Below are 23,539 nucleotides of genomic sequence, written 5' to 3' on the forward strand. Positions count from 1 at the left end.
GGGATTGCGCGGGTCGGGAGAAGATTCCAGGAGCCAGCAGCCCTGGGGCACGGAGAGGCACCGGCTGAGGTCAGAAGGAGAGCATTCATTGCGTCAGACAGACAGCCTGAGGCGGTCTGTGTTCGGACCGGGTCTTGCTCACGGGTACAGCAACGGTCACACCTGGCACGGTCTCTCCTCCCCAGCCCTGGGCTGAGGGCCCCTCATCCGTGTTCTTTGCCCTTCCCCACTCTAGAACCCTGCACTCTGGTGCAGGAACCAATCCCAGAGCCTGAAAAGCAACCCCAGGTCCGTCGAGGAAGTGGGGATGGGCATCTCCCCACAGAAGGGTGTCTCCGGGACATCACGTGTTTGCTGCTCACCAGCCTCGCCTCACATTAGGCCCCCACCTCACCGCCTCCTGCAGGCGCGAGGCTGTCAGAATGGCTGCTCATTCCGCTAGAGTCCTTACCGCGCTCTTCGCCACAAAATGCAGCTTGGTGCCACCCACTTCGGGACAACCTCTGTGACCCTGTGCTTCTCTCCAGTTGGACTTAGATGCCTTTTTCTCGCTTCATTCCTTGTAGCAGTCTGTGCCAATATCTAGGTAACACTCTGCTCATTTCCCCATCTCACCGCCAAACCAGTAGCTCATTAAGGAGAGAAACTACTTTTTGTGTCTGTATCCTAAGTGCTTAAGCATGGTACCTGGGTATAGTAGGTGCTTAATAATTAATGAGTGATTCCATAACTGTTTCGATGAGGGACGAGTGGTCCATTGCATGTAAGATCCTTATGCTTAGTAGAGTGATAAGTATAGAGATGAGAACCTGAGCATATGTAGTTTTCCTTCTTTGCAGCTCACTGTTGAACAGAAAGGAACTTTTTGCATGTTTTAGAATTTCTTCCTTAAATGTTCATTCTTGTTAATACACAAGGACAGGGTTAGGTAGCTGCACAATAATCTAAGAAGAGTTTTTTTAGGGGAGACCTAGTGATAGGTAAAGAGAAATGTTTTCTGATTTCCCAGAGGAGGTTCATGTGGAAAAAACGGGGTTAAATTAGTTAACATCTAAGATTGTTCCCAGCTGTTACATTCTATGATTTTATTGTCTATGTGCCTGCCAGACACCAAGGTACAAAAACAAAACACAGTTCTTGTCCATTAGATATTTTAACCTTTGACCATGGATAGTTTTAAAAAACGTTATTTCAGTTTGTGCTTTTTTAAAAGAATGCTTACATAGGTGTGTATTTGTGTGTGTGTCCAGACATGTATAGTTATGTATTGTGAATTGTTAATAACTTTTGCTTATGTTTATACTATAGTATTTTAAAAACTTTATCTGTAACATTTTTTATAAAGTATTCTAGTCCTTTGTTATAAATACTACAATTTTTTTTCAGTTTTTCATTGTCTTCCTAAAGGCCTTTCTCGTTTTACAATTGTACAAATATTTCTGTATTTTTTTCTAGTATCTTTATGGTTTCATTTTTTTCCTTAAAAAACAACACCATATCTAATCCATTGGGAATTTGCTCTTGTGTATGGCATGAGGTCGGGATCTGACTTTATTTTTCCCAGATGATTACCAGTGGTTCTAGCACCATTTATTGAATGGTCTATAACTTATTCACTGAATACAGTCCTTTAATATCTTCCAATGTGTCTCTTCTTTCTTCTTAGAGCTGAAGAGTGAGGCCTTCATTTCTGGGTTAAAAAGTAATCGCTGGTTACTTTCCATTTATGAATAGGGGAGATCACAGAGAAAAAGCTCATCAGAAGTGGTCATAAGTAAGATACAAATCGGGGTGGTCAGTGTGTTGTTCCGCAGATATTTCCAGGTCTCTGCCTTCCAAATACTTGGTGTAGGATCTTATTTCCTGAGCATAATCATTGGCTGAAGCCATGTGACTAGCTCTAACAAATTGTGAGCAGACATGATGTATGTCCGTTTGGGGCCAGAGCATTTCATTGCTTGGGTGAGACTTTCCAGATGATGGCTGACCCTGCTTGGGTGATGGCTGCCCTTCAGTCTGCATCCCCAAATGACTGGTGCCATAGCTCACCCGTCCTCCGATATTGGCCATGCAGTGGGAGGAGTGGATAAACCTTTTTTTTTTTGGTCACAAGCCACTAAGATTTAGAGGTTATTTGTTTCTGAAGCATAGCTTCACTGATCCTGACTTATACACCTATTTCTTTCATTTTTTCACTTTGATTTCTTTGCCATCTTCTGAACTCAAGCTAGGGAATTTTCTAGAGAGAAGGTATTTTTTCATGTATACTGATAGATACGAGGGAGAAATCAGGTAATTTGAGGAAAAAAGAGTCACAAAATAATAACTTATTTAATTTGGGATAACCTTATTTTTCCAGGTAATCTGGAGTTCTCAAAATGTTTGCCAAAGCAACAAGGAATTTTCTTAGAGAAGTTGATGTTGGCGGTAACATGATCGCAGTATCAAACCTGAATGACTCTGATAAGTTACAGCTTCTAAGTCTGATGACCAAAAAAAGCAGATTCTGGTGCTGGCAGAGACCTAAATACCAGTCTTTATCCGTCGCCCTTGGAGATGTGCTTACAGGAGACCAGTGTCTGAGTCCAGGTATGTTTCTTTGTCTTCTTGTTTGCAATTAGCCCCAGAACAGAAGACGATGATTCTTCTAGACGCATATTGTCTTGAGTGACTATAAGGTGGTACCTTGTGATTTTTTCCTGTTCCTTGCCTATTGCCTTGAAAACATCTCTTTTCTTCAAATGACATCATTCTGCAGACCTGACATGAAAAGGGATAGCTTAATTTTTTAATTTTTTTGTTAATCCTCACCCAAGTATATTTCCCCCCCATTGATTTTTAGAGAGTGTGGAAGGGAGGGAGAGAGACAGAGAGAGAAAGAGAAAGACACATCAGATGTGAGAGGGACACATCGATTGGTTGCCTTCTGCGCATGTCCCGACTGGGGCCAGGGATGGAGCCTGCAACTGAGGTACGTGCCCTTGCCCAGAATCGAACCTGCGACCCTTGCGTCAGGGAAATGGAAAAAGCCAAATGTGACCTTCCTAAGAGACTCTCAGGGTATGTTAGGAATGATGATGACTGGAGGCTGTTTTGATGATGGTACTCGGTTGGATGAAAAAAACCTAAGCAATAGAAATCGGGAGAATGGCAGCTCAGGAATGAGGTCATCAGATATTTATCTTTAGTGTTCGATAAGAAGGGCAGGTCTCTAAGGCAGTCACCTGGGTATGACCAGGGGAGGCGCATGGCAGTTCCCAGGAGACCTGTCGGAAGCCCGGACACCAGGTGGGGGGTAGCATCTTCCTGAGTGCCTGCGCGCCGGGGAGGAAGAATGGAGAGTCTGGAGCTCGTGTGTTCCAGGGTGGTGTTTGAGGGAGGGGGAGGGGCATGCCCGCTGACAGCAGAAGGACAGAGATAAGGAATCCCGTGACCAGGAACTGCCTGCCTGGGTAGAGGTCAGATATCATCAGATAAGGCTGCGAAGGGACTTATTTTCGGGGAGATGGCAGTGAAGGCCGGGAGAGTGCTCTCCAAGGCTGGTGGGTGGGACGGGCAGCTCCCACGGGTGAGGCAGGTGGGCAGCCTGCCGGCTACTGCGTAAGCAGGACTCTCGTGTGTGTCCTGGCTGGGTCGGCTCTTTTTTTCTGTTTCCATGTCATTGTCACTAGTCCTTCCGCCCTGGAAAAGCACCCATCCAAAATATTCTGTTTATCACCAGGAGAATGGTTAAGTGGATGTTTACTTGACAAACAGTCATTCACGTCCACAGATACTATATGTGTCCTTGTTTACACATGTGTGTATTGGAACTGAGAGATAAAAACCACAACAGTCCCCAGTAGAGCCCCTGGCCCTCCGTGCCCTCACCCCAGCTCTCAGCACCCAGGTGTGCTGGGGCCATGCTCTTGGGCCCACACACGGCGTGGCGGCCGCCTTTCCATTTGGGGTGCAGGCCTCGTGTTCCCCACAGATCTGCACAGGATTGGAAAGCGAGGTGACCTGAGGCACAGAGCGGGCCGTGTCGTCAGCAGATGCATGTCTCGTTGACTGCAGTGGTCGTGGAGTTGGACTTCGTGAAATACGAGGGCAAGTTTGCAAACCACGTGAGTGGGGCCATCGAGACGGCCCTGGGGAAGGTGAAGCTGAATGTGGGAGGCCGAGGCCTGGTGGAGAGTCAGTCCTCGTTCGGCAGCGTGAAGAAGCAGGAGGTGGACCTGCGGCAGCTCCTCGGACAGGCCGCGGACAGGTAAGGCGGACTTCGCCGGGCCCTTCGGGTTTTGACGCATCTCATGTTCAAAGTTGGGTCTTTGTTAAAAGGGTGACGGGTGGAAACTTGTCAGGTCAGTCAACGTTTGGAATGCTCGGTGCCTGTATTTTGTTGAGGTATGTTCCCTCTGTAGTCCCACTTTGCTGAAAGTTTGTCACAAGTGGATGCTGGGTTTTGTTAAAAGCTTTTTCTGCATCTGTTGATATGGTCATATGATTTGTATCCTGCATTGAGTTTATGTGGTGTGTTCTGTTACTTGCAGATATCGAACAAGCCTTGCATCCTGGGAAAATCCCACTTGATTATAGTGAATGATCCTTTTAATGTATTGCTGAATTCAGTTTGCTACTATTTTGTTGAGGATTTTTGCATCTATGTTCATCAGGGATATGGCCTATAATTTTTTTTGTAGTGTCTTTGTTTGGCTGAGGAAAACCTAGATAAAATTATGGCAGAGAGCCCAGCCTGCATGGCTCAGTGGTTGAGTGTCGACCTATGAACCAAGAGGTTGAGGTTCAATTCCCGGTCAGGGCTCATGCCCGGGTTGTGGGCTCGATCCCCAGTGTGGGGCGTGCGGGAAGCAGCCGATCAATGATGTTACTCTCTGAAATGAATATAAATATATATTTTAAAAATTATAGCAGAGAATGTAAAGGCAGAGGCATGAGTCCGGGTCCCCGGGGAGGGTGCCCGGGAGGTGGACAGTGGGCTGTGTCCCCCTGAGCAAGCCCAGGTGCGTAGCTAGTCTGCCCACCACAGGATGAGATCACCTCGGGATGGTCCTCAGAAACCCTGTTCATTGTAATTCTCCTCTTTTGAATGAAGAGTGACACGTTTATTGACACCATTTTGTGATGGCCCACATTCGTGTTTTGTTCTTAGGATCATGGATCATCCTGTAATAAGTTCTGTACTTCTCCTGCCTTGTGTGTCATGGTCAGCTGCCACAGGTCACGGCCCTAAGAATAAGTGCCACACCCACCCCATCTCTGCCACGGATTCATTGCTTCTAATCAGCTGGGGTCTGGGAATTTTATTCCTGGGAAATCATTCCTTCTACCCCTGCCCCAGTTCGAGGCATGCCGGGGGCGGGGACAGGTGACAGCAGGAAGGTGGTAAAGCATAAATTTAAAGTCTAGAAATGGAAGAAATGTCTCACCACAGAGCCACCTCTTCCTGTCTGTTGCTAAGAGGTAAAAGTGAGGCACACCGTGGGTTGGATATATGTAAGGCTAATGTTCTTGCTACTTTGCTGGACCCATAAATTCTTACCTACATCACCTGCCCGTCTTTGGACGCCCACAGTATCACTGGATTGATAAGACGCTATTGGATACACGTGTGGCCTTGGGCGTGGTAGTTAGTAATGGCTTAAGTACTGTATGTTCTTGAGGGCTTATTTGCATCAGCTGTTTTTATTTCAGGTCATTTAGATAAGTTGTCATCTGTAAACAGGCTATTTAGCCCTCAGAATCCAGAGTGCTCTGTTTATTGTCCACGAGATGTGTGTACATCTCGAAAACAAACTTCAGCTAGCTCACAAGAAGCAAGTGTGTGTGGATAACGCTTACCTAGCATTGCCGGGCGTGAAGGCATATGCCACGGGAACGAACCTTCCAGATGCACGGAGGGGACCCCTTTGATTGAGCGCTCTCCGTGTATCTTAAAACAGTCGTGATGGGAACCCCACTAAGATAGATCACGTCAATCTCTTTTTTGAATGAAGAATAACACATTTATAGAGACCATTCTGTGATGACTCACGTTCGTGTTTTGTTCTTAGGATCATGGATCATCCTGTACTTTTTCTGCCTTGTTTTGCATTGTCAGCTGCCACAGGTCCCGGCCTTGAGAATAAGTGCCACACCCACCCCATCTCTGTCACGGATTTACTGCTTCTAATCAGCTGGGGTCTGGGGAGTTTTATTCCTGGGAAATCATTCCTTCTACCCCTGCCCCAGCTCTCCGCTGTAGGTGCAGTAGTTGGCCAGCTGACCTTTGAGGGTTTTCTCCTGGCTCATCGTCAGATGTGAGGGTCACGCCAGCGCCTTCCCTTGTATTCAGGCCTTGGTTCCAGCTGGTTCCCGAGACGGTGCCCCTCTGTGCTTTGCTGTGGTGGGGTTGAGGTGGGTGTTAGCATACAGGCCGATGCCACTCTCGTTCTTTGTCATATTGCAAAGCAAATTCTGGCAAAACCAACCACACTTCTCTGTGAATATCCGATAACTAGAAGTTTGGTTCTCTATGAAGTGACATCATGCAAGCCATGGTGTGCAGTGATAAACCTTCATAATTATTTCAAGTATTTTTTATAAAATGTATTTTCATTGATCTCAGAGAGGAAGGGAGAGGGAGATGGAAACATCAATGATGAGAGAAAACCACTGATCGGCCACCTGGAGTCCTCAACCCGGGCATGTGCCCCCGGCCAGAATTGAACCCGGGACCCTTCAGTCCGAAGGCCGACGTTCCATCCACTGAGCCAAACCAGCTAGGGCTATTTAAAGTATTTAAACATTACACTCAAAGTCTTATAGCTAACTAAGTTTTAATACACACACACAAAAAATATTAAGTGCTACAGTTTGTTATGGCCCACAGGTGGCCTCTGTCGTGTTATTACAGGAGCTCTTGTGAATCTTGTTTCACCTGCGGAGGTTTTTGAGGGGAGGGATTTGAGGGCCTGTGTCTTTCGTGAGGAAAACATTCAGTGAAATAGGAACTGGACTTTTCTGCTTGGTAAACTGCCCTGTGGCCAGCAGAGGGTTTGAAAATCATCCCATTTGTCTTCGTGTTCAACTCAGTGCTGTATCATTATCTATATATATAAAAGGCTAAGCGACTGGCCAACCGGCCGACCAGCCAGTAGGTATGATGTGCACTGACCACCAGGGGGCAGACGCTCAATGCAGAGCTGCCAAGTGACAGCAACTTTGCAGAGTGCCCTTTGCACTCCGGGACCCCTCGGGGGGATGTCGGACTGCCGATTTCGGGCAATCCCCGCAGGCCAGGCCAAGGGACCCACCTGTTAGAGGGACCCCGCTCACTCCACAGACACCCTTTGAGCCCTGGTGCCACCCCAGGTGCAGCTGGCTGGGGAGGGACCACGGGAGGTTGGCTCCAGGGTGTGTCTGGCCCGTCTCACCCAGTCCCAACCCACTGGCCACCTTCTAATTGATTTCCTTTCAATGAGCACGAATCTGTGCACCAGGCCTCTAGTTTTTAATAAATAGAGTTTGTGTCTAACAATTTAAAGACCTCTGGCCACATGTAGTTGGAGAACAAGAGTTTCCTGAATCTGGTTCTTTTGTTTGCTCTCTCTCTCTCTCTCTTTCTCCTTCAGGGGCAGCCTTCACCTAAAACCAGGTGAGGGCATCCTGGGTCTGGGGTGGGAGCAGCTGGAACCTCTTCATGCTGTTCTCTTGGGGTGGGTGAGGGAATGTGGGGGTAGTTTTGGCTGATCACAGAGGGTTAAACTTCAGGCTCATTTTTTAAAATGGAAACTATTGGTTGTGGAATCACGGAAGCGCAAGGCATGATATAACAAGCACTGATAGACCGCCTGCCCCTACTCCCAGCTTCGAAAAGATCTTTTTCTTTAAACCAAGACCTAGGGGCCATCTTTTCCTGCCTTCACTGCCCAGGATTTTGTTAATAAAATGGCTTTCGTGTTCCCAGGGGTTGGCGGGAGAATTAAATGAGAGAATATAAGCAGAGGGGCACCCGGCACGTGGCACTAGTGTGAACTCGCCATAATGGTGCTCCTGTGACTGGTCCCAAATGCAGCCTGGTTCCCGCAGCTGGGGACGGCCGGGCTGTGGGAGGAGAGGGCCACTTAGCATCGGCATCGGGGCAGGGAGGCTCGGAGCTTCGGAAGAGAAATGAAACGAAGTCTGGAAGTGCTGACAGGCAGCATTTCCCAGGCCCACCTCTCGGAGCCTGCAGCCGAGTGGTCCCCGTCCTGACCCCCACCCTGCAGAAGGGACTCAGCTCTCAGTGGCCGCCACAGAGCCTCTGGCGCCCCCTGTAGCAGCACCCTGGCTTCTCCAACAGCAGGCTGGACCCGGACGGTAGCCGGGCCATGGAAAAGTCAGGAAAGTTCTCGTTTTGTGGTTTTTTATTTTTATATATATTTTTATTTTTTATTTTTTATTTTAGAGAGAGAGGAAGAGAGAGGGAGAAAGAGAAACATTGACGTGAGAGCAAAACATTGATCCGCTGCTTCCTTCGTGCCCCCTAGTGGGGGTCCAGCCGGCAGCCTGGGCAGGTGCCCCGATGGGGCACCGAACCAGCAACCTGTTAGCGCCCAGAAGGACGCCAGCCAGCGGAGCCCCACCGGCCAGGGCTCTGCGTGCTTTGCTGGTTGCAGGAGGTGCTTGCTCAGTTCTTGAACGAAGATGTGGGAAGCCAGCCCCGTGGACAGAGTCAGCAAATGCTGGCGGCCTCGTCTTGGTCATGTTCCTTGTGGGGAGAGCAGCTCTGCAGCTCTCAAGGTCCCCCCAAATTCACTCTTTCGGAAAGGCGTCTTTCCTGAGACCTCCCGGGCCGTCCGCGTCTCCGTGTGGTCTGAAAGGCAGCCCGTTTGTCACTTCCCCCTCAATTATCCTGTCTCCTGGTTTGGGTCTTGGCTCTAGGACGGGGGGCAGCGGGAAGCCTGTTTGGCTTTGGGGGTTTCTGTGCACAGAGCAGCCAGACAGCTGACCACCCTCTGAGGGAGGCGGCGTCCTGGGGATGCTCCGACATTGACCCTGGGAGTGGCTCCTGTCCCGTCCTGGGAGCTCTCCTTGAAAGGCTACTGCAGAGCTGCTTGGAACGAGGTGGGATTTAGGTCCTAAGGGGAGACACTCTAGTGCTAGTTTCTTCAGAGATTGACAGGCGTTCTCATATTTCATCACATCCAAGATGTCACGTGTTGTAAGATGCTCCACTGTTTTATGTGCCACTAAGAACCCTGCCCATCAAACCGCCTCACTGTCAATGTTAAGACACCCTGATTCCAGAGATGTTAAGGCGTGTTAGAACTGATGAGACGCGGTGTACAGAATTGGGTTGGCTGGGATGAGGTGGGTGTGCAGTTCATTCCACCTGGGCTTTCGCAGTGACGGGCAGAGGGAGCATACTCATCACCGAGCATCTCGTCACCAAACATCTCATCTCCCTACTCATCACCGAACATCTCATCCCTCTACTCATCACCGAACATCTCATCCCTCTACTCATCACCGAACATCTCATCCCTCTACTCATCACCGAACATCTCATCCCTCTACTCATCACCGAACATCTCATCCCTCTACTCATCACCGAACATCTCATCCCTCTACTCATCACCGAACATCTCATCCCTCTACTCATCACCGAACATCTCATCTCCCTACTCATCACCGAACATCTCATCTCCCTACTCATCACCGAACATCTCATCTCCCTACTCATCACCGAACATCTCATCTCCCTACTCATCACCGAACATCTCATCTCCCTACTCATCACCGAACACCTCATCTCCCTACTCATCACCGAACACCTCATCTCCCTACTCATCACCGAACATCTCATCCCTCTACTCATCCCCGAACATCTCATCCCTCTACTCATCCCCGAACATCTCATCTCCCTACTCATCCCCGAACATCTCATCTCCCTACTCATCCCCGAACATCTCATCTCCCTACTCATCCCCGAACATCTCATCTCCCTACTCATCACCGAACATCTCATCGTCTCTCTAACCCGCTGCTCTGCCCGCCGCCCTCTGAGGTGCTGCCTGTGAGGCATTAGTGCCATTGGTCGTCTCAGCCGGAACCCGAGTGTTGGATGCCACTCCTGCCTCCTCACCCTCTCTCCTACACTTGGTCCCCACGGGCGGCGTCTACCTGTTAAATACCGGTCTTCCTGTTCCCGTGGCCCAGCTTCACAAGCGTTTCCCGGCTGCAGGCTCCACCAGCTCTTGCCCAGACGTCCATGGGTCTCCTGGCTCATCCTTTTGCCCTGGTCCCACCCTTTCCAGTGAATTCTCCATTAGGCAGCCAATCAGATTGCATCATCTCTCACACCTGCTGCCTCTAGGGCCTGCTGCCTCTCGCCACCTGGGGGCAGGTAGTTCCTCCAGGGGAGGGTGAACGTCCATACCTGCTCAGCCACTTTCCCTCTGGCTTCCTCGGTGTGTGGGTGGGAGTGGGCTGGGTATGACACAGACCATAATGTGAGCAAAGGTGGGCAGCCACCGTGGGGTGGTCTGGTAATCGGTGTGGCAGGTTTCTGGAGATTTCCTGCCAGATGCTCTGGCTGAGCATCTCTGGATGTGGGAAGTTTCCTCTGTGGTGGAAATGGAGACTCTGTGGGCCCCCCCCCCCCCCCGCCCCCGCTGCTCCGGTTCTGAGAGGATCCACTGACAGTCTCTGGGGAGCGCTCCCAGGAGGACTGGGCAGAAAGATTTCTTGTTCATTAATAAGCACATATTAAGTGCCTTCTGTATGCAGGGCCCACGGGAGTCCCGGAGGGAGAGGGAAGAGAGGACGGGGCTTCGGGGACAGACACGCCCGCTGCCTTCTCCTGGCCCTTGTTAGCATGTGCCTTTGGGTCATGAGCTCTCTGCTGCGTGTCCCTCTGTGAAATAAGGGTGACAGTAACTTTATGACCCAGTTAGGGTGTCCTTAGTTGCAAAGAACACCTGTAATTGCCTCACACATGAAAACATCTGAGGGTGGGTGAGTCACCCTGACCCTGAGTTAATATTAGGTGGCTGGTTAGTTCGGTAGCTCAGTGGAGCCCCCCTGTGGCAGCTTCCACACATTGCTGGTCTCAGCAGCCTAGTTCTCTTGATCCCCAAATGGCCACATTGAAGATGACAAGGCAGAAAAGGGGTCTCTCCCGTGTGCCTCTTCGTAAGGTTTCCTCATGGGTCCCCCCATCAGACTTCTCCTCAGGTCTCAGGTCAGATCGCCATGGATGCCCCATCCAACCCCACCCACTAGGCAGGATTTGGGGAAGAATCCACTCCGGATCAGGACAATCCACTTTCCCTGCAGTTAGCGACCTCTGTCTGCCTTAGGTCTCGCCTTCTAAGGTGAGTAGCTTGTCCAGCGTTCAGTTCCAAAAGGTGGCAGCAGCGCCCCAGGAAACAGGACCCAGCCACCTGGAGAGTGCCCGGCAGTGCCCACCGCCGGCCCGGCAGCCCAGGAGCATTTCCCAGGAGCGATAGCCATGATGCCCTCTGCCCCCCGGTCACCTGAGTCTTAGCCTCAGAGGTGGGCTCTGGCCCTGGCCACGCTGTTCCCTGCCCCATGGTGGGTGTGTGGCCAGCCCGGCGAGCCGCTCAGGACTGTCCTGCCATCGGGTGCAGGAGGAAGTCACGCTCCTGCAATGACTGTCCCCTCTTCCTTCGGTGTTTGGGCGGTTCTGGAAGGAGGTGGGCCTTTAAGCAATGGAGCCTTGGGTGGTCTAGGCTGAGTTTGTTTGTTTGTTTGTTTTCCCCAAACACTTCATGTTTAGCTAAGACAACAGCAAGCATTTCAGTGGATCTACTTAAGGCACAAGGTGGTGCGGTGATTTCCAACAAGCCAGGGTTGCTCTAGACCTCTTCAGGGGCCTTAGCTGTCCCTGCCGTTATCCTGGGCTGTAGGCCGGGAGGTGTGTGCACAGGTTTGGGGTGTAGGCCAGGAGGTGTGTGCACAGGTCTGGGGTGTAGGCCGGGAGGTGTGTGCATAGGTCTGGGCTGTAGGCCGGGAGGTGTGTGAACAGGTCTGGGCTGTAGGCCGGGAGGTGTGTGCACAGGTCTGGGCTGTAGGCCGGGAGGTGTGTGGACAGGTCTGGGCTGTAGGCCGGGAGGTGTGTGCACAGGTCTGGGATGTAGGCCGGGAGGTGTGTGCACAGGTCTGGGCTGTAGGCCGGGAGGTGTGTGCACAGGTCTGGGCTATGTGCTGGGAGGTGTGTGCACAGGTCTGGGCTATGTGCTGGGAGGTGTGTGCACAGGTCTGGGCTGTAGGCCGGGAGGTGTGTGCACAGGTCTGGGGTGTGGGCCGGAAGGTGTGTGCACAGGTCTGGGGTGTAGGTTGGGAAGTGTGTGCACAGGTCTGGGCTGTAGGCCGGGAGGTGTGTGCATAGGTCTGGGCTGTAGGCCGGGAGGTGTGTGCACAGGTCTGGGCTGTAGGCCGGGAGGTGTGTGCACAGGTCTGGGCTATGTGCTGGGAGGTGTGTGCACAGGTCTGGGCTGTAGGCCGGGAGGTGTGTGCACAGGTCTGGGGTGTGGGCCGGAAGGTGTGTGCACAGGTCTGGGGTGTAGGTTGGGAGGTGTGTGCACAGGTCTGGGCTGTAGGCCGGGAGGTGTGTGCATAGGTCTGGGGTGTAGGTTGGGAGGTGTGTGGATAGGTCTGGGCTGTAGGCCGGGAGGTGTGTGCACAGGTCTGGGCTGTAGGCCGGGAGGTGTGTGCACAGGGGAGGAGCCATGGCCTGAACTGGAATGAGGGAGTGTTTTCAGGAACCTGCTAGAGATGGAACCATGTAGAATGGATGGAGGAGGGCGTGGCAAGAGCAGTCAGATGGAGTTCTGCCAGGGAGTCTGCAGAGTAAGCTGGGTACCTCCAGCAGGTGGGTCTCTTGGCCTGGCCTGCGGGGATCGGGCCGAAACCGGCTCTCTGACATCCCCCGAGGGGTCCTGGAGTGCGAGAGGGCACTCTGCAAAGTTGCTGTTGTACAGGGTGTGGAACGCAAACGCAAGTGTGCAGTAAATCAGAATCGGGTGACAGTGCCCCAGCAACAACATAACACACGGCCAAAGGTGGAATTGCACAGCCCCGTGAGGAATCGGGCTCCCTCCTCTCTGGTTTCGGGGTGTATCACCCGAGAACTGCCACTGCCAAGTCACTGCAGCTCCTGCATTTAGCATCTGCCCTCTGGTGGTCAGTGTGCATCATACCTATCGGTTGGACAGACACTTAGCATATTAGCCTTTTATACAGAGAGATAATATCCCATTCTGTGCATGCGCCACAGCTGTCCGTCCATTCCTCTGTTGATGGACACCTGCTGTTTCCTCTCCAGGCAGCTTGTTACTCGGGGACAGGACCTTCCCTCTGCTCACCGCAGTTCTGGGGGCACTTTCAGAACCCTGAGAGCTGCCTGCCTGAAGTGGGGGGGGGGGGGGGGGCGGGTGAGCTTGTGGCTGCTGAGCTTTACTAACCTTGGAATGTTTACTCGGCCAGGATGAGCACTATAATTGTTCTCATGCCAGAACCACGTCTAATTTGTTCTCTTCCTGTCCACTTCATAGACTCAGAGCGAATGAAATCTCCAGAGAGGTTATTTCGTTGTTTGCTCCTAAGCGTGAAATCATCTCCTGTAGATGGAAATTTAGCTTATTCTTGAAATTCTCCAGAGTCACTGTGTGGGAGGCCCGAATCTGCTGGGTGACCTTGAGCAGGCCATGCCTCATGGGCCTGTTTCCCCATCTGTAAAATTGTGTAAACCCCCTTGTAAGAGATTAGACATCCTCCCGGGACTGACAGGCACGAGGACACTTCTTTTTCAGGAGGATCAATCTGAAAAACCCTCTGCTGCAGCAGGTGCTGGAGAGGCGGAACGAGGTCCTGTGCGTGCTGACGCAGAAGATAGTGACCACGCAGCAATGCGTGATATCTGAGCACGTGCAGATTGAGGAGAAGTGCGGCGGCATGGTGGGGATCCAAACCAAGACGGTGCAGGTGCGCACGTGGGGGGCGGCATGGCGGGGTCCAAACCCAGACGGTGCAGGTGCGCACGTGGGGGGCGGCATGGCGGGGTCCAAACCCAGACGGTGCAGGTGCGCATGTGGGGGGCGGCTTGGCGGGGTCCAAACTGAGACCATGCAGGTGCACATGTGCCAGGGCGTTGGCACAGGCAAGGCCACAGCAGCCGCACTGGTGCCACCGTGAGGACGTTGGTCAGGGTCCTCGGTGGTGGTGTCTTCATTCTTCAGGGCTCTTTGTGTAGCAAGTTAACAGAAACCGAACTGCAGTTGGCTTAAATGAGACAGAATTCATTGGCTCCTGACACTGAAGCCTTCGGGAGTGACTGGCTTCAGTCACTGCTGGGTCCCGGACTCCCGGAGGACGTGTGAGCTGCCTCCCTGGGGGTGGGTTGGGCTCTCTCCTCGGGTCTCTCCCCACCTGCTGGGACTGAGAGGAGAGCTCGGGCTGGATCGCAGGGCACCATCCTGGGTCGCCCATTCCTGAAGTGGACCCAAGGCCAGGGCAGTGGGGCGCTCAGGGTGGGCCATGCCAGCTGGGGTCAGGCACAGTCCCTAGGAAGATGGGTCAAACGAGCACCAGCCAGGCCAGATCACCCCCCGAGCCCCTGGGGGTCAGGGGTCTCAGAATGGCTTTGGCATTGGCTGCCCCGAACCCTTTGCGGATTGACTTAGGGAAGGCAAAGGTCTGTACACCTGCCTCTGTCTAAGCCAGTGATGGCGAACCTATGACACGCGTGTCAGCACTGACACGCGTAGCCATTTCTGATGACACACGGCTGTATGCCGAGGATGAAACATTTGCTGCTCCTGAGGATGAAACATTTGCGACTAGAGTCTTGGAGTTAGTTTTTTCCTCAAAGTGACACACTACCTGAGTTATGCTCAGTTTTTTGGGGAATTTTGACACACCAAGCTCAAAAGGTTGCCCATCGCTGGTCTAAGCAGTGCTTCGGGGTCACATTGTGGTGCCTCACCAAGCTGGCCCCCAGCCAGGGCTGAAGCTGGTGGGGTAGGGGCTCTGCACCCCATGCCGCTTCCCCTCCAGCCTCCCCCGTCTAACAGCCCAGCTGCACCCACAGGGCGGGAGTGACACGAGGGGCTCTCGGCTGGGCTCCCCCTCAGGCTTTCCTATGGGGCAGGGTTTTCATTAGGACTTCAGGGCAGTTTGTGTAACCCTGTGAGGGAACTGGGAAGTTAGCTTATTTGTCTTCTTACCTTGATTCATCACCAGAGACCCAAGTTCACTGTATCCCCATCCCTGGAAGCTCACTTTTGTGCCACCAGGTTGGCCACTTACGGGGGACTGTGTGTAGGTCATGAGGCCGCTGGCTCCCCCTTCCCCGTCTCGAGGGCATGTGCACGAGGCCCTGGGGGAGCCAAGGCGGGGGGGCTGGGCTCACAGGTCGGAGTGTGCTCTCGCCCACAGGTGTCAGCTACGGAGGATGGGTCTGTCATCAAGGACTCCAACGTGGTGCTGGAGATCCCGGCTCTCACCACCATCGCCTACGGCGTCACCGAGCTGTACGTGAAACCGGACGGCCAGTTCGGTGAGTGCGGCCTCCTGCTGGGCTCCTGGCCGACTGGGCCAAGGCCGAGTGAGGGGCAGGCTGTCTCCCCGGGGCGCACACGCGGGTGGACCCCCGACCGCCTGGGGGATGGACACCAGATCCTGAGAGTTCGGGGCTGGCCCATGACAAGGGACAGTGGGCTGCGCTGGGAGCGTGTGGGGTGCGGTTTCACCAGCGCGACGCAGGGTAAGAACGCGTCCTCTGCCATCAGACCGGGGACCGGCCCTGGGGCCACGCTGCCCTGAGGGCCTCGGCCAGCCTGGAGCCTTGCCCACTTGGGAGGGGGCTCCGGCCCGGGGAGGCACAGCAAGTGCTGGCTCCAAGTTCTCCACCTCAGGGATGAACTTCGTCATCCACACCCCTCCCCCCAACACGGAGCAGAAACGTCGCTCTGGCCCCTCTGGTCATTGGGTCCTTCAAGGAAATAGGGCTTGGGGTTAGCAGGGGTCGGCGGAGCTCAGGTTGCACGCACCTCCCCGTCCCCCCTTTCCCCCCCCGCCCCCCGCACTCCCTGAGAAGATGGGGTACCGAGTCCAAGAAGGCTCTTTGCTTCTCGGGGCCGTGAAGGAATACATGTAACATCGATGGTTGTGACCTTCTTAGGTCCGGTGCTATGTTCATAAAGCAGCCACCTATTCTTTAGAGCTTTATCCTGCGTCTTCACAGGTGACATGTGATGTCTGCGTTTGCGGAAGAAATGTGGATGGAGAGGAAGGTGGGGGGCGCAGAGCTGGTGGGGGGGCGTGGGGAGGTTCATCGCGCTCCTCTGTTCGGGTGTGGTTTCCCGGTGGAAACGCTTAGGTAGGAAGTGAGCCCCAATCAGCTGTGCACCCCCGGGGGGTTCCCGTCGGGGCGAGGACAGGTTCGGAGGAGGAAGTCCTGTGGGCGCCGGCCTCTGTGCTCGCCACAGGCATTGTCCGCGGTTGGCGGCGGCCACAGGCACTCACAGCACTGACTGTCCTTGTGGGCATGTGAGGACCCGCGGGAGGGGCAGTGGGGGCGCAGAATGCAACCCCGGGGGCCCCCCTCACACGGAGCGGCCTGCAGTTGAGGGAGGTGGCAAAGGGAAGCGTCAGGCTGAGAAGCTGGTCCAGAGAAGGTGGGGCGGGGACCATGGAAAACAGGACACCGGGACACGTGACCGGCCGCTGAGATGCCTGGTTCCAAACTGGTGTTTTATTGGTTGGAGGTGTTTGTCTGGAACAAACTGCGTTAAGATGATGGAGTTTGTTGTCAGGACACGATAAGCTGTGACGCCACGTGCACAGACGTGGTCCCAGCCGGATGTTTACCCCCTGGGGAGTCTGTCCAGATGGGTGGACGACGGTCCAGGTGTCACTTGGCAAAGCTTCACTGGCACCCAAGGGTGCTCGTGGGTGCTGGGGGCCGGGCCAGGGGGCGTTTCTCTGAGGGGGTGCCTGCCCTGCCCCACCCCCAGGGGCCTCTCTCCTCGGCGGCGCTTGGAAAGACGGCCTGGCCTCTGTGGCTCTCCGGCTTGCATTTCAGTTTCAAGCCTTTTATCGTGGCCTCCGCTCTCAGAGCATAAACTCCTTAGTGCTGCCGAGTTCTCCAGGTCCTTTGGCTCAGGCCCAGCCCTGCCCGGGAGCCCGCTGCGTTCATTGCCGTCCGCTGCGGCGGCTGCTGGCCAGGCCCCGGTTCTGTGGGACTCCGTGCCTGCTCGGGAGCCGGTGCTGCTTTTATTCCCCATCTGTTCTCTGTCGCCACAGAACGTTCTGATCTAGCTTCATAAACATGGGCCTCAGGGCCTGCCTGACCGCCTCCCGCCTTCGGGGGAGGGGGGGGAGCACAGCTCACAAGCCTCCTGCGCACCCCCTCCCTGTTCCTGGGAGCTGTCAGCCCCCACCCGCACCCCCGTTTCCCACCAGGCTCCCCTGAAGCGATTATTTAAAAATAAGTTTGGTCACTTCACTCACCTGCTCCAACACCCCCCGAGGCTCCGTGTCCCAGGAGAAAGCCTCCCCTGTGTGTGTGTGTGTGGAGGGGGGAGGGGGGGGCTGCCCGGGTCCAGCTTCCCCTCCCCGGTGTCAGTCTGTGATCAGCTGTGACACGGCACGGATGTGCCTCCAGCCTCTGCCGTGTCTGGTCTGCGAGTCCGTGTGGAGCCCGCTCACTCCCACGGAGCCTTCAGGAGGCAGCTCGACCCGCCTCGCTGGCTTCAGGGACCGTCCGCCTCCTCCAACACCCCCCACCCCGCCCCCCGCGAAGCCCAGGGAAGGCCGTGCCCTTTCCTCTCCCTGGCCCCCAGCACGGTGCCCGGCCTGGCAGTGCCTTCAGGGGGCGGTGCACGCGCCCAGCCAGGAGTGGTGCTGGTGCCCTGGCTCCTAGAGCCAGTTGGGGGCTCCAGGCTGCAGGCAGGGTCTGAGGCTGTGGATGGTCCCGGCCTGTCCTTGGGGAGCAAAGTCATCCCCGGGGGCGGCTCACACTCACCCACCGCAGTGCCTGGGGCGGAGGCAGAGCGAGCTGGGCCCTGGTGCCGAGTGCGATCCCCGAGTGGATGGGGGATTGTTTCATGTCTTAGCCCTCCTACCTCTACGAATGCCATCAGTGCCCACAGGCAAAGGATGGTGTGTGCCGACACGCCTTCCACACGCAGGCTCAGCCATGCTTATTCCATGAATAGGAGCCCAGGAGTCACTCGCTGTTTTTGCTCACATTTTTGCCTACAATTCAGATACCTTAGTTAGGATCTCAAACATGGACATCTGTGAGGGGGTCAGGGCCAGGGCCTTGCCACCCTTCTTATTTTAATTTTTTATGGGAAATTTCACACATGTTCAAAAATAGCGAAAGTAATATAATGAACCCCATGTACTTCCTGCTTCAAGAATGAGGGCGATTTATGTTCCATTGGTAATTTCCCACCTCCCTCCACCCCCACTCAATTGTTTCAAAGCAAGTCCGAGGTCAGTGGTTGGCAAACTCATTAGTCAACAGAGCCAAATATCAACAGTACGACGATTGAAATTTCTTTTGAGAGCCAAATGTTTTAAACTTAAACTTCTTCTAACGCCACTTCTTCAAAATAGACTCGCCCAGGCCGTGGTATTTTGCGGAAGAGCCACACTCAAGGGGCCAAAGAGCCGCATGTGACTTGCGAGCTGCAGTTTGCCGACCATGGTCCTAGGTATCTAAAAAAATAAGGCTTTAAAAAGACTATTTTTCACTCAGCATTTTGAGATTCATTCATTCAACTGTAGAAATAAGTTCATTTTTTGGCATTCATTCTGTGCACCTAAATATACTGTCAATAATGCTGTAGTAGTATCAGTTCAGTCAAATATGATCTACCAGATTCAGATATCCCCAGCTTCATCCACACACGGGAGCTCTGCTGTCTGCTCCGGGCTGGCGTGTTGAAACCGGGCTAAGGAAGGCTGCTGTCCAGGACGCACAGGCGAGCCCTGTGCCGAGAACCACCGTTTCTCCGGCATTTCTCGGAAGCAACGAGTTGGGTCAGACCGCGCCGCGCCTGCAGGAAGCGGGTTTCTGGGGAGGGTGGGTCTCCCTGTGCAGACCTGTCCTCTCCTGTGTTGCAGAATTCTGCCTCCTAGAAGGGAAGAGCGGTGGCTTCGAGCACGAGAGGAGCATCGACTCCATCTTCCTGGACCCCCTGTCCTTCCGAGAGTTCGCGTTTGGAGACATGGCAGATGCTGCGCTGCCGGTCCCCAAGAGACTGCTGAGTGTTTTAAAAGAAGGTACTGCCAGCAGGGCGGGGCATGGTGGGCGGATGGCTGATGGAGCCCTGTACCCCAGGAGGTGATGGGACCCAGGAGGTGAAGTGGCCTTCAGGGGCGGTGGTTCCGGTGACTTCACCGAGAGCATTTGAGAACAGAGAGGGCGGCACCGGAGTCAGGCCTGGTCCACTCAGGACTCACCTGGGTGGGTCGTAGGGAACCTCAGTCTGGGGTGCCGTGTTTGAGACAGGTTACGTGTAAGAGGCAGGGACCTGGCGTTTTCTTCCATTTTAACATAGAAGCCCGGGGACTAAGAACAGCTAGTGAGCAGCGAGGAGAGAGGCCGAGGTCTGCATCTGTTTCATCCTAGTCCAGGCGCCACTGCCAAGGCAAGCCAGCCTGGTCAGCACGGCCCGGCGTCTCCTGGAGGCTCTTTATCACGTGGCCAGAGGCCGTGGGTGCCGGCAGGGAGGGGGGGCAGGAGGATGACCTATGACTTGCCTGCAGCAAACCCTTCTGCCCCCCACAGCAGTTTTAAAACGTTGGAGGGGTGGTGGTGGTGGGAGTCGGGGTGGGGGTGGGGAGGGCAGTATATGGTAGGATATGAGCAAGGAAGAGGAGGAACAGATGGTTATGGGAGAGCTCAGTACAGGAGCCAGGAGCGGCTCAGATGTGCCGGCTGGAGGTGAGGAGGGAGGCCCACCAGCGAGGCCTGTAGCAAAAACAGTGTTGGGAGAAACGGCGGCGAAGGCCCAGTCCCGTGCACGGGTGTGCACCTACAACCAGCCTGCACACCCGCTGGGCTTCCCTCACTAGGAGCTTTGGCCCATCTTTAACCCTTCGTAAGCGTCTATAGACGCAATTAAATTCAAAGTATCGTGGCGTGTGGGGATGGTTTCCATTTTGGACGCGTGGCAGTTAACTGGTTAAAAGAGGAGGGTTCTAGGAGAGGCTCCAGCATCCTGCAGAGGGTGAGCTGGCAGCGGGACCCACGGACCCCTCTCCAGGACAGACGGTGAAGAAGGGGCCGGCCCAGGGCAGCAGCCGTGACGCCGTGACACGAGGGGCCAGCCTCCCTGACGTGCATTAGACAGTGAAGGCCACAGAATGGGCCGTATTAGCAGAGAGGAGGAGGAGTAACACTGGCATCCGCATGGCTCTGAGGCACTGTGGAAGTGCTGACTCATGTTTAGTAACTCAGCCGGGATCGTTGACTTCTATAGGAAGGCGCCTAAATGACTTTTCCAGAAAAAGAATCCATTAGACTTACTACTTAGTGCGTCTGAAACGAAGCGTGGCAGCCCCCCTTCTCCTAACACGCAGGGCGGTGTTTAACTCCATGTCCTTTATCCCCGCGCTCCACGGCGGACGGCGCAGCCGACGTGCCCGTGACAGAGCCGAGGACAGCTGGCTATAAAGAGCGCGAGCTGCCGTCGGTTCTGAGTGCACGCCGTCCTGAGCCGGTGTGCTTGCCGCCCACAGCCACTGTGCCCTTGGAGAGGAACTTCCAGCCCTTTGTGCAGCTGCCGGAGCAGCAGCAGACGGCGCTGAGGGGCGTCCTGCAGGCGGTCCTGTTTGATGAGGAGTTACTCCAGGTCCTGGAACAAGTGGTAAGGCCAGCGGCGTCTCGGTGTTCCGGAGATGTGGGCCGGCTGGACCTCTTGGGACAGGCTTTGACCTGAGCCGGAGACAAAAACTGCGTTTAGGATTTCCCCACCTCTCTTGAACACGAAAGCTTTTTCGCTTCTTATCCCCAGGTCCTTAGTTCTCACTGCAGAAAGGTAGCCGATGCCAGGAATCTAGGTGTGTCCTGGTTCCCTATGGCTGCTGTAACAAGTGACCCCAGACTTCTTGGCTTCAAACAATAGCAATCGATTCTCTGAAGGCCCGGAGGGGTCAGCAGGGCCATGCTCCCCCAAAGGCTGGAGGGGAGAACCTCCCTTCACTCTTACCGCTCCCGGCATTCCTTGGCTTGTGGCTGCATCGCTCCAGTGTACACCGTCTTCCCATGGCCTTCTCCTCTGTCGCCTCCTTTTCTGTTTCTTAATGGACATCCACCAGTGGACTTAGAGCCTGCCTAGGAGGATCTCATGCCAAGATCCCTACCTTAATTACCTTTGCTAACTACTCCAAATAAGGTCACATTCTGAAGTTCCAGAAAGACATATATTTGGGGACGGGGGTGGGGTGGCAACTGTTCAACCCACTACAAGGGGGCTATGTGGTAGAGCCCAACAAGTCAACCTGTTTTATCTGGAACAGCCTGGAAAGAGGCCTTTGTGTTTTTCTGGGAGGTTGAGTTCCTTAACTGTTAGTTGTAGAAACAGCAAGGGACACACCAGCTGCCAAGCCCACCCACCTGGGCTCTCTGCTCTGCTTCCCTGCAGGAGGCTGGGGAGCTGTAAGCCTGATTCCTACTGTCGTTGTTTTTGGTCTTTATTTTCTTTTATGCAGAGTCTGAACTCTGGTTTTCTGGTTTAATGCTTCAGGGCGTCCAGGAGAGCATCCCTATTATTTTTCCCCTCTCAAAACTGGATTGGGTCAGAAGAGCTTGGCGACGGAAACAGTCAGCAGCCAGGACACCCGCCGCTCTGGGGGCTGCAGAGCTCCTGGGAGGGTGTGCTGCCCCAAGGAGCGCACAGATGTTTAAAAGCCTCTACTGACTTTTACTTTCTCAAATGTCTCTTTCAAGAGGGAAATGTCAGGCCAGCATCAGCCGCCTGGGTGGCGGGGGCTGCGGGCTCTCATACGAATGCATCTGCAATGGCTGGGGGGGTGCCAGGTGGCCAGGGCAGCCCTTGCTGGCAGGACTGCCCACCCCACGCCGACGGATGAGGCTCCCGGGGCCCAGGTGGGAATGTGGCTGGGGCTCGAGTGCCGAGCTTAAAGCTTGAGAAGCATGACAGGACGATGCCTTCATGTTCCCCTCAGCTCTGCGTGCAGTCACTTGTCAGTCCAACCCGGCAGACCCTGCCCTGGACGGCGCTACCCCACAGCCCCTGCACGCCCCCTCCCCTCGCAGTGCAAGAACAGCACCTGGCAGGCTCGGGTTCCTGTCTCCTCGTGAGAAGGTCTATTAGGCTTGCTGTGCCTGGGAGACAGCGAAGGCTAGGGGCTGCTACATCACCTGGTCTCTCTTCTCCTCCCCGGCAGTGTGACGACGTGGTCAGAGGCCTGTCACCCTCACAGGCGATCCTGGGGGAGCTGAAGCCCCCCCAGAGGCAGAACCTCACAGCCTTCCTGCGGCTGGTGGGCTGCAGCGTGCAGGGCGGGCATCCGGGCCCCGCGGGGGCGGTCAGCGACCAGAAGCTCTTTTCCACAGCCTACTTGTTGGTCAGTGCGCTCGCAGGTACGGCACCCAGGGTCCTGTTGTTGCTATGAAATCGCTTCGCTTCCTGTGGTGGAGGCTGGCCCACGTGGTTGCCTCCTTCCAGCAGTGGGCAGGGGAAGCGGTGGAGGTCTGCACCGTGGAGGCCCGTGCACTGCCAGCTCCTCTGTCCCCCCGGGGAGGGCTGTCTGCGGGCTCGCCCTCACCCGCCGGGGAAGCGTCTCCCAAACACAGCCTGTCGGTCGCAGGAGCCGGCAGTGCTGAGCGGCAGTGGCTCTCCTGTGGCAGTGGTTCTCCCTCCGGGGTTTTGGTCCTCCTGACCCTCTTTACAAACCTGCCTCCCGGGTGCGGCCATTAGGGCAGGGCGGCTGTGGAGAGCGGCCCGCCTGCCGCTCCTCTGCCCGTGGCCCCGAGCTCTCCATGCCAGAGCGTGGACCTCCTCCATGAGGAGACAGGGCTTTTAGTCCCTGTTCAGAAAGGCGAGACCCCATTTCCTGGTCCCCACAACTCCCCTGCACGGGGGCATGTGACTCAGGGGGCGTTGAGCTCCTGATGCATTCAGGGTTCCTCCCTGCACAGCAACAGAGCCCAGGAATTTCCAGTTTTCAATGAATTACAAAAGAGAATGCCTCTCCCAGGTCCATATGCGGACGAGTCGTACATTACATGCTCATGACTTATTTTTTTAAATTCTGAATGTATTGGGGTTATAATTACAGCTGCTAATGAATGCAGGAGGTGGAGGGAGCTCATTAGTGGTCTCTGGGCCAGATGAGTCGGCAGGTGATCCGTTTTCTTTCCTTCGCCTTTTCAGCTCAAAGGCTGTGTCCCCGAGGAGTGGGTCCTTTCGGGAACTGCATCTGTTTTACGCGGGGAGGGAGTAAGACCAGTTTTGAATAGCACTGACCTGGATTTCCTTTCCCTGGGCTTGTCAGTGTGGTGCCTGCACAG

General features: G+C 54.5%; 1 protein-coding gene across 1 annotated transcript in view; it reads left to right on the plus strand.

Annotated features, from left to right (window-relative positions):
* Window positions 1-23,539, plus strand: part of GSDME (gasdermin E) — a 31,556-nt gene that overhangs the window by 3,128 nt on the left and 4,889 nt on the right. The window contains exons 2-8 of the mRNA XM_079785376.1: window positions 2,360-2,589; window positions 4,057-4,249; window positions 13,800-13,971; window positions 15,424-15,544; window positions 19,123-19,281; window positions 20,743-20,870; window positions 22,414-22,609. Coding sequence (XP_079641502.1) covers window positions 2,379-2,589; window positions 4,057-4,249; window positions 13,800-13,971; window positions 15,424-15,544; window positions 19,123-19,281; window positions 20,743-20,870; window positions 22,414-22,609 — 1,180 coding nt within the window. The 5' untranslated portion in view covers window positions 2,360-2,378. The remainder of the gene's footprint in view (window positions 1-2,359; window positions 2,590-4,056; window positions 4,250-13,799; window positions 13,972-15,423; window positions 15,545-19,122; window positions 19,282-20,742; window positions 20,871-22,413; window positions 22,610-23,539) is intronic.

Source organism: Cnephaeus nilssonii (genome assembly GCF_951640355.1).
Source record: "Cnephaeus nilssonii genome assembly, chromosome: 12".
In the NCBI taxonomy this organism is placed as follows: Eukaryota; Metazoa; Chordata; class Mammalia; order Chiroptera; family Vespertilionidae; genus Cnephaeus; species Cnephaeus nilssonii.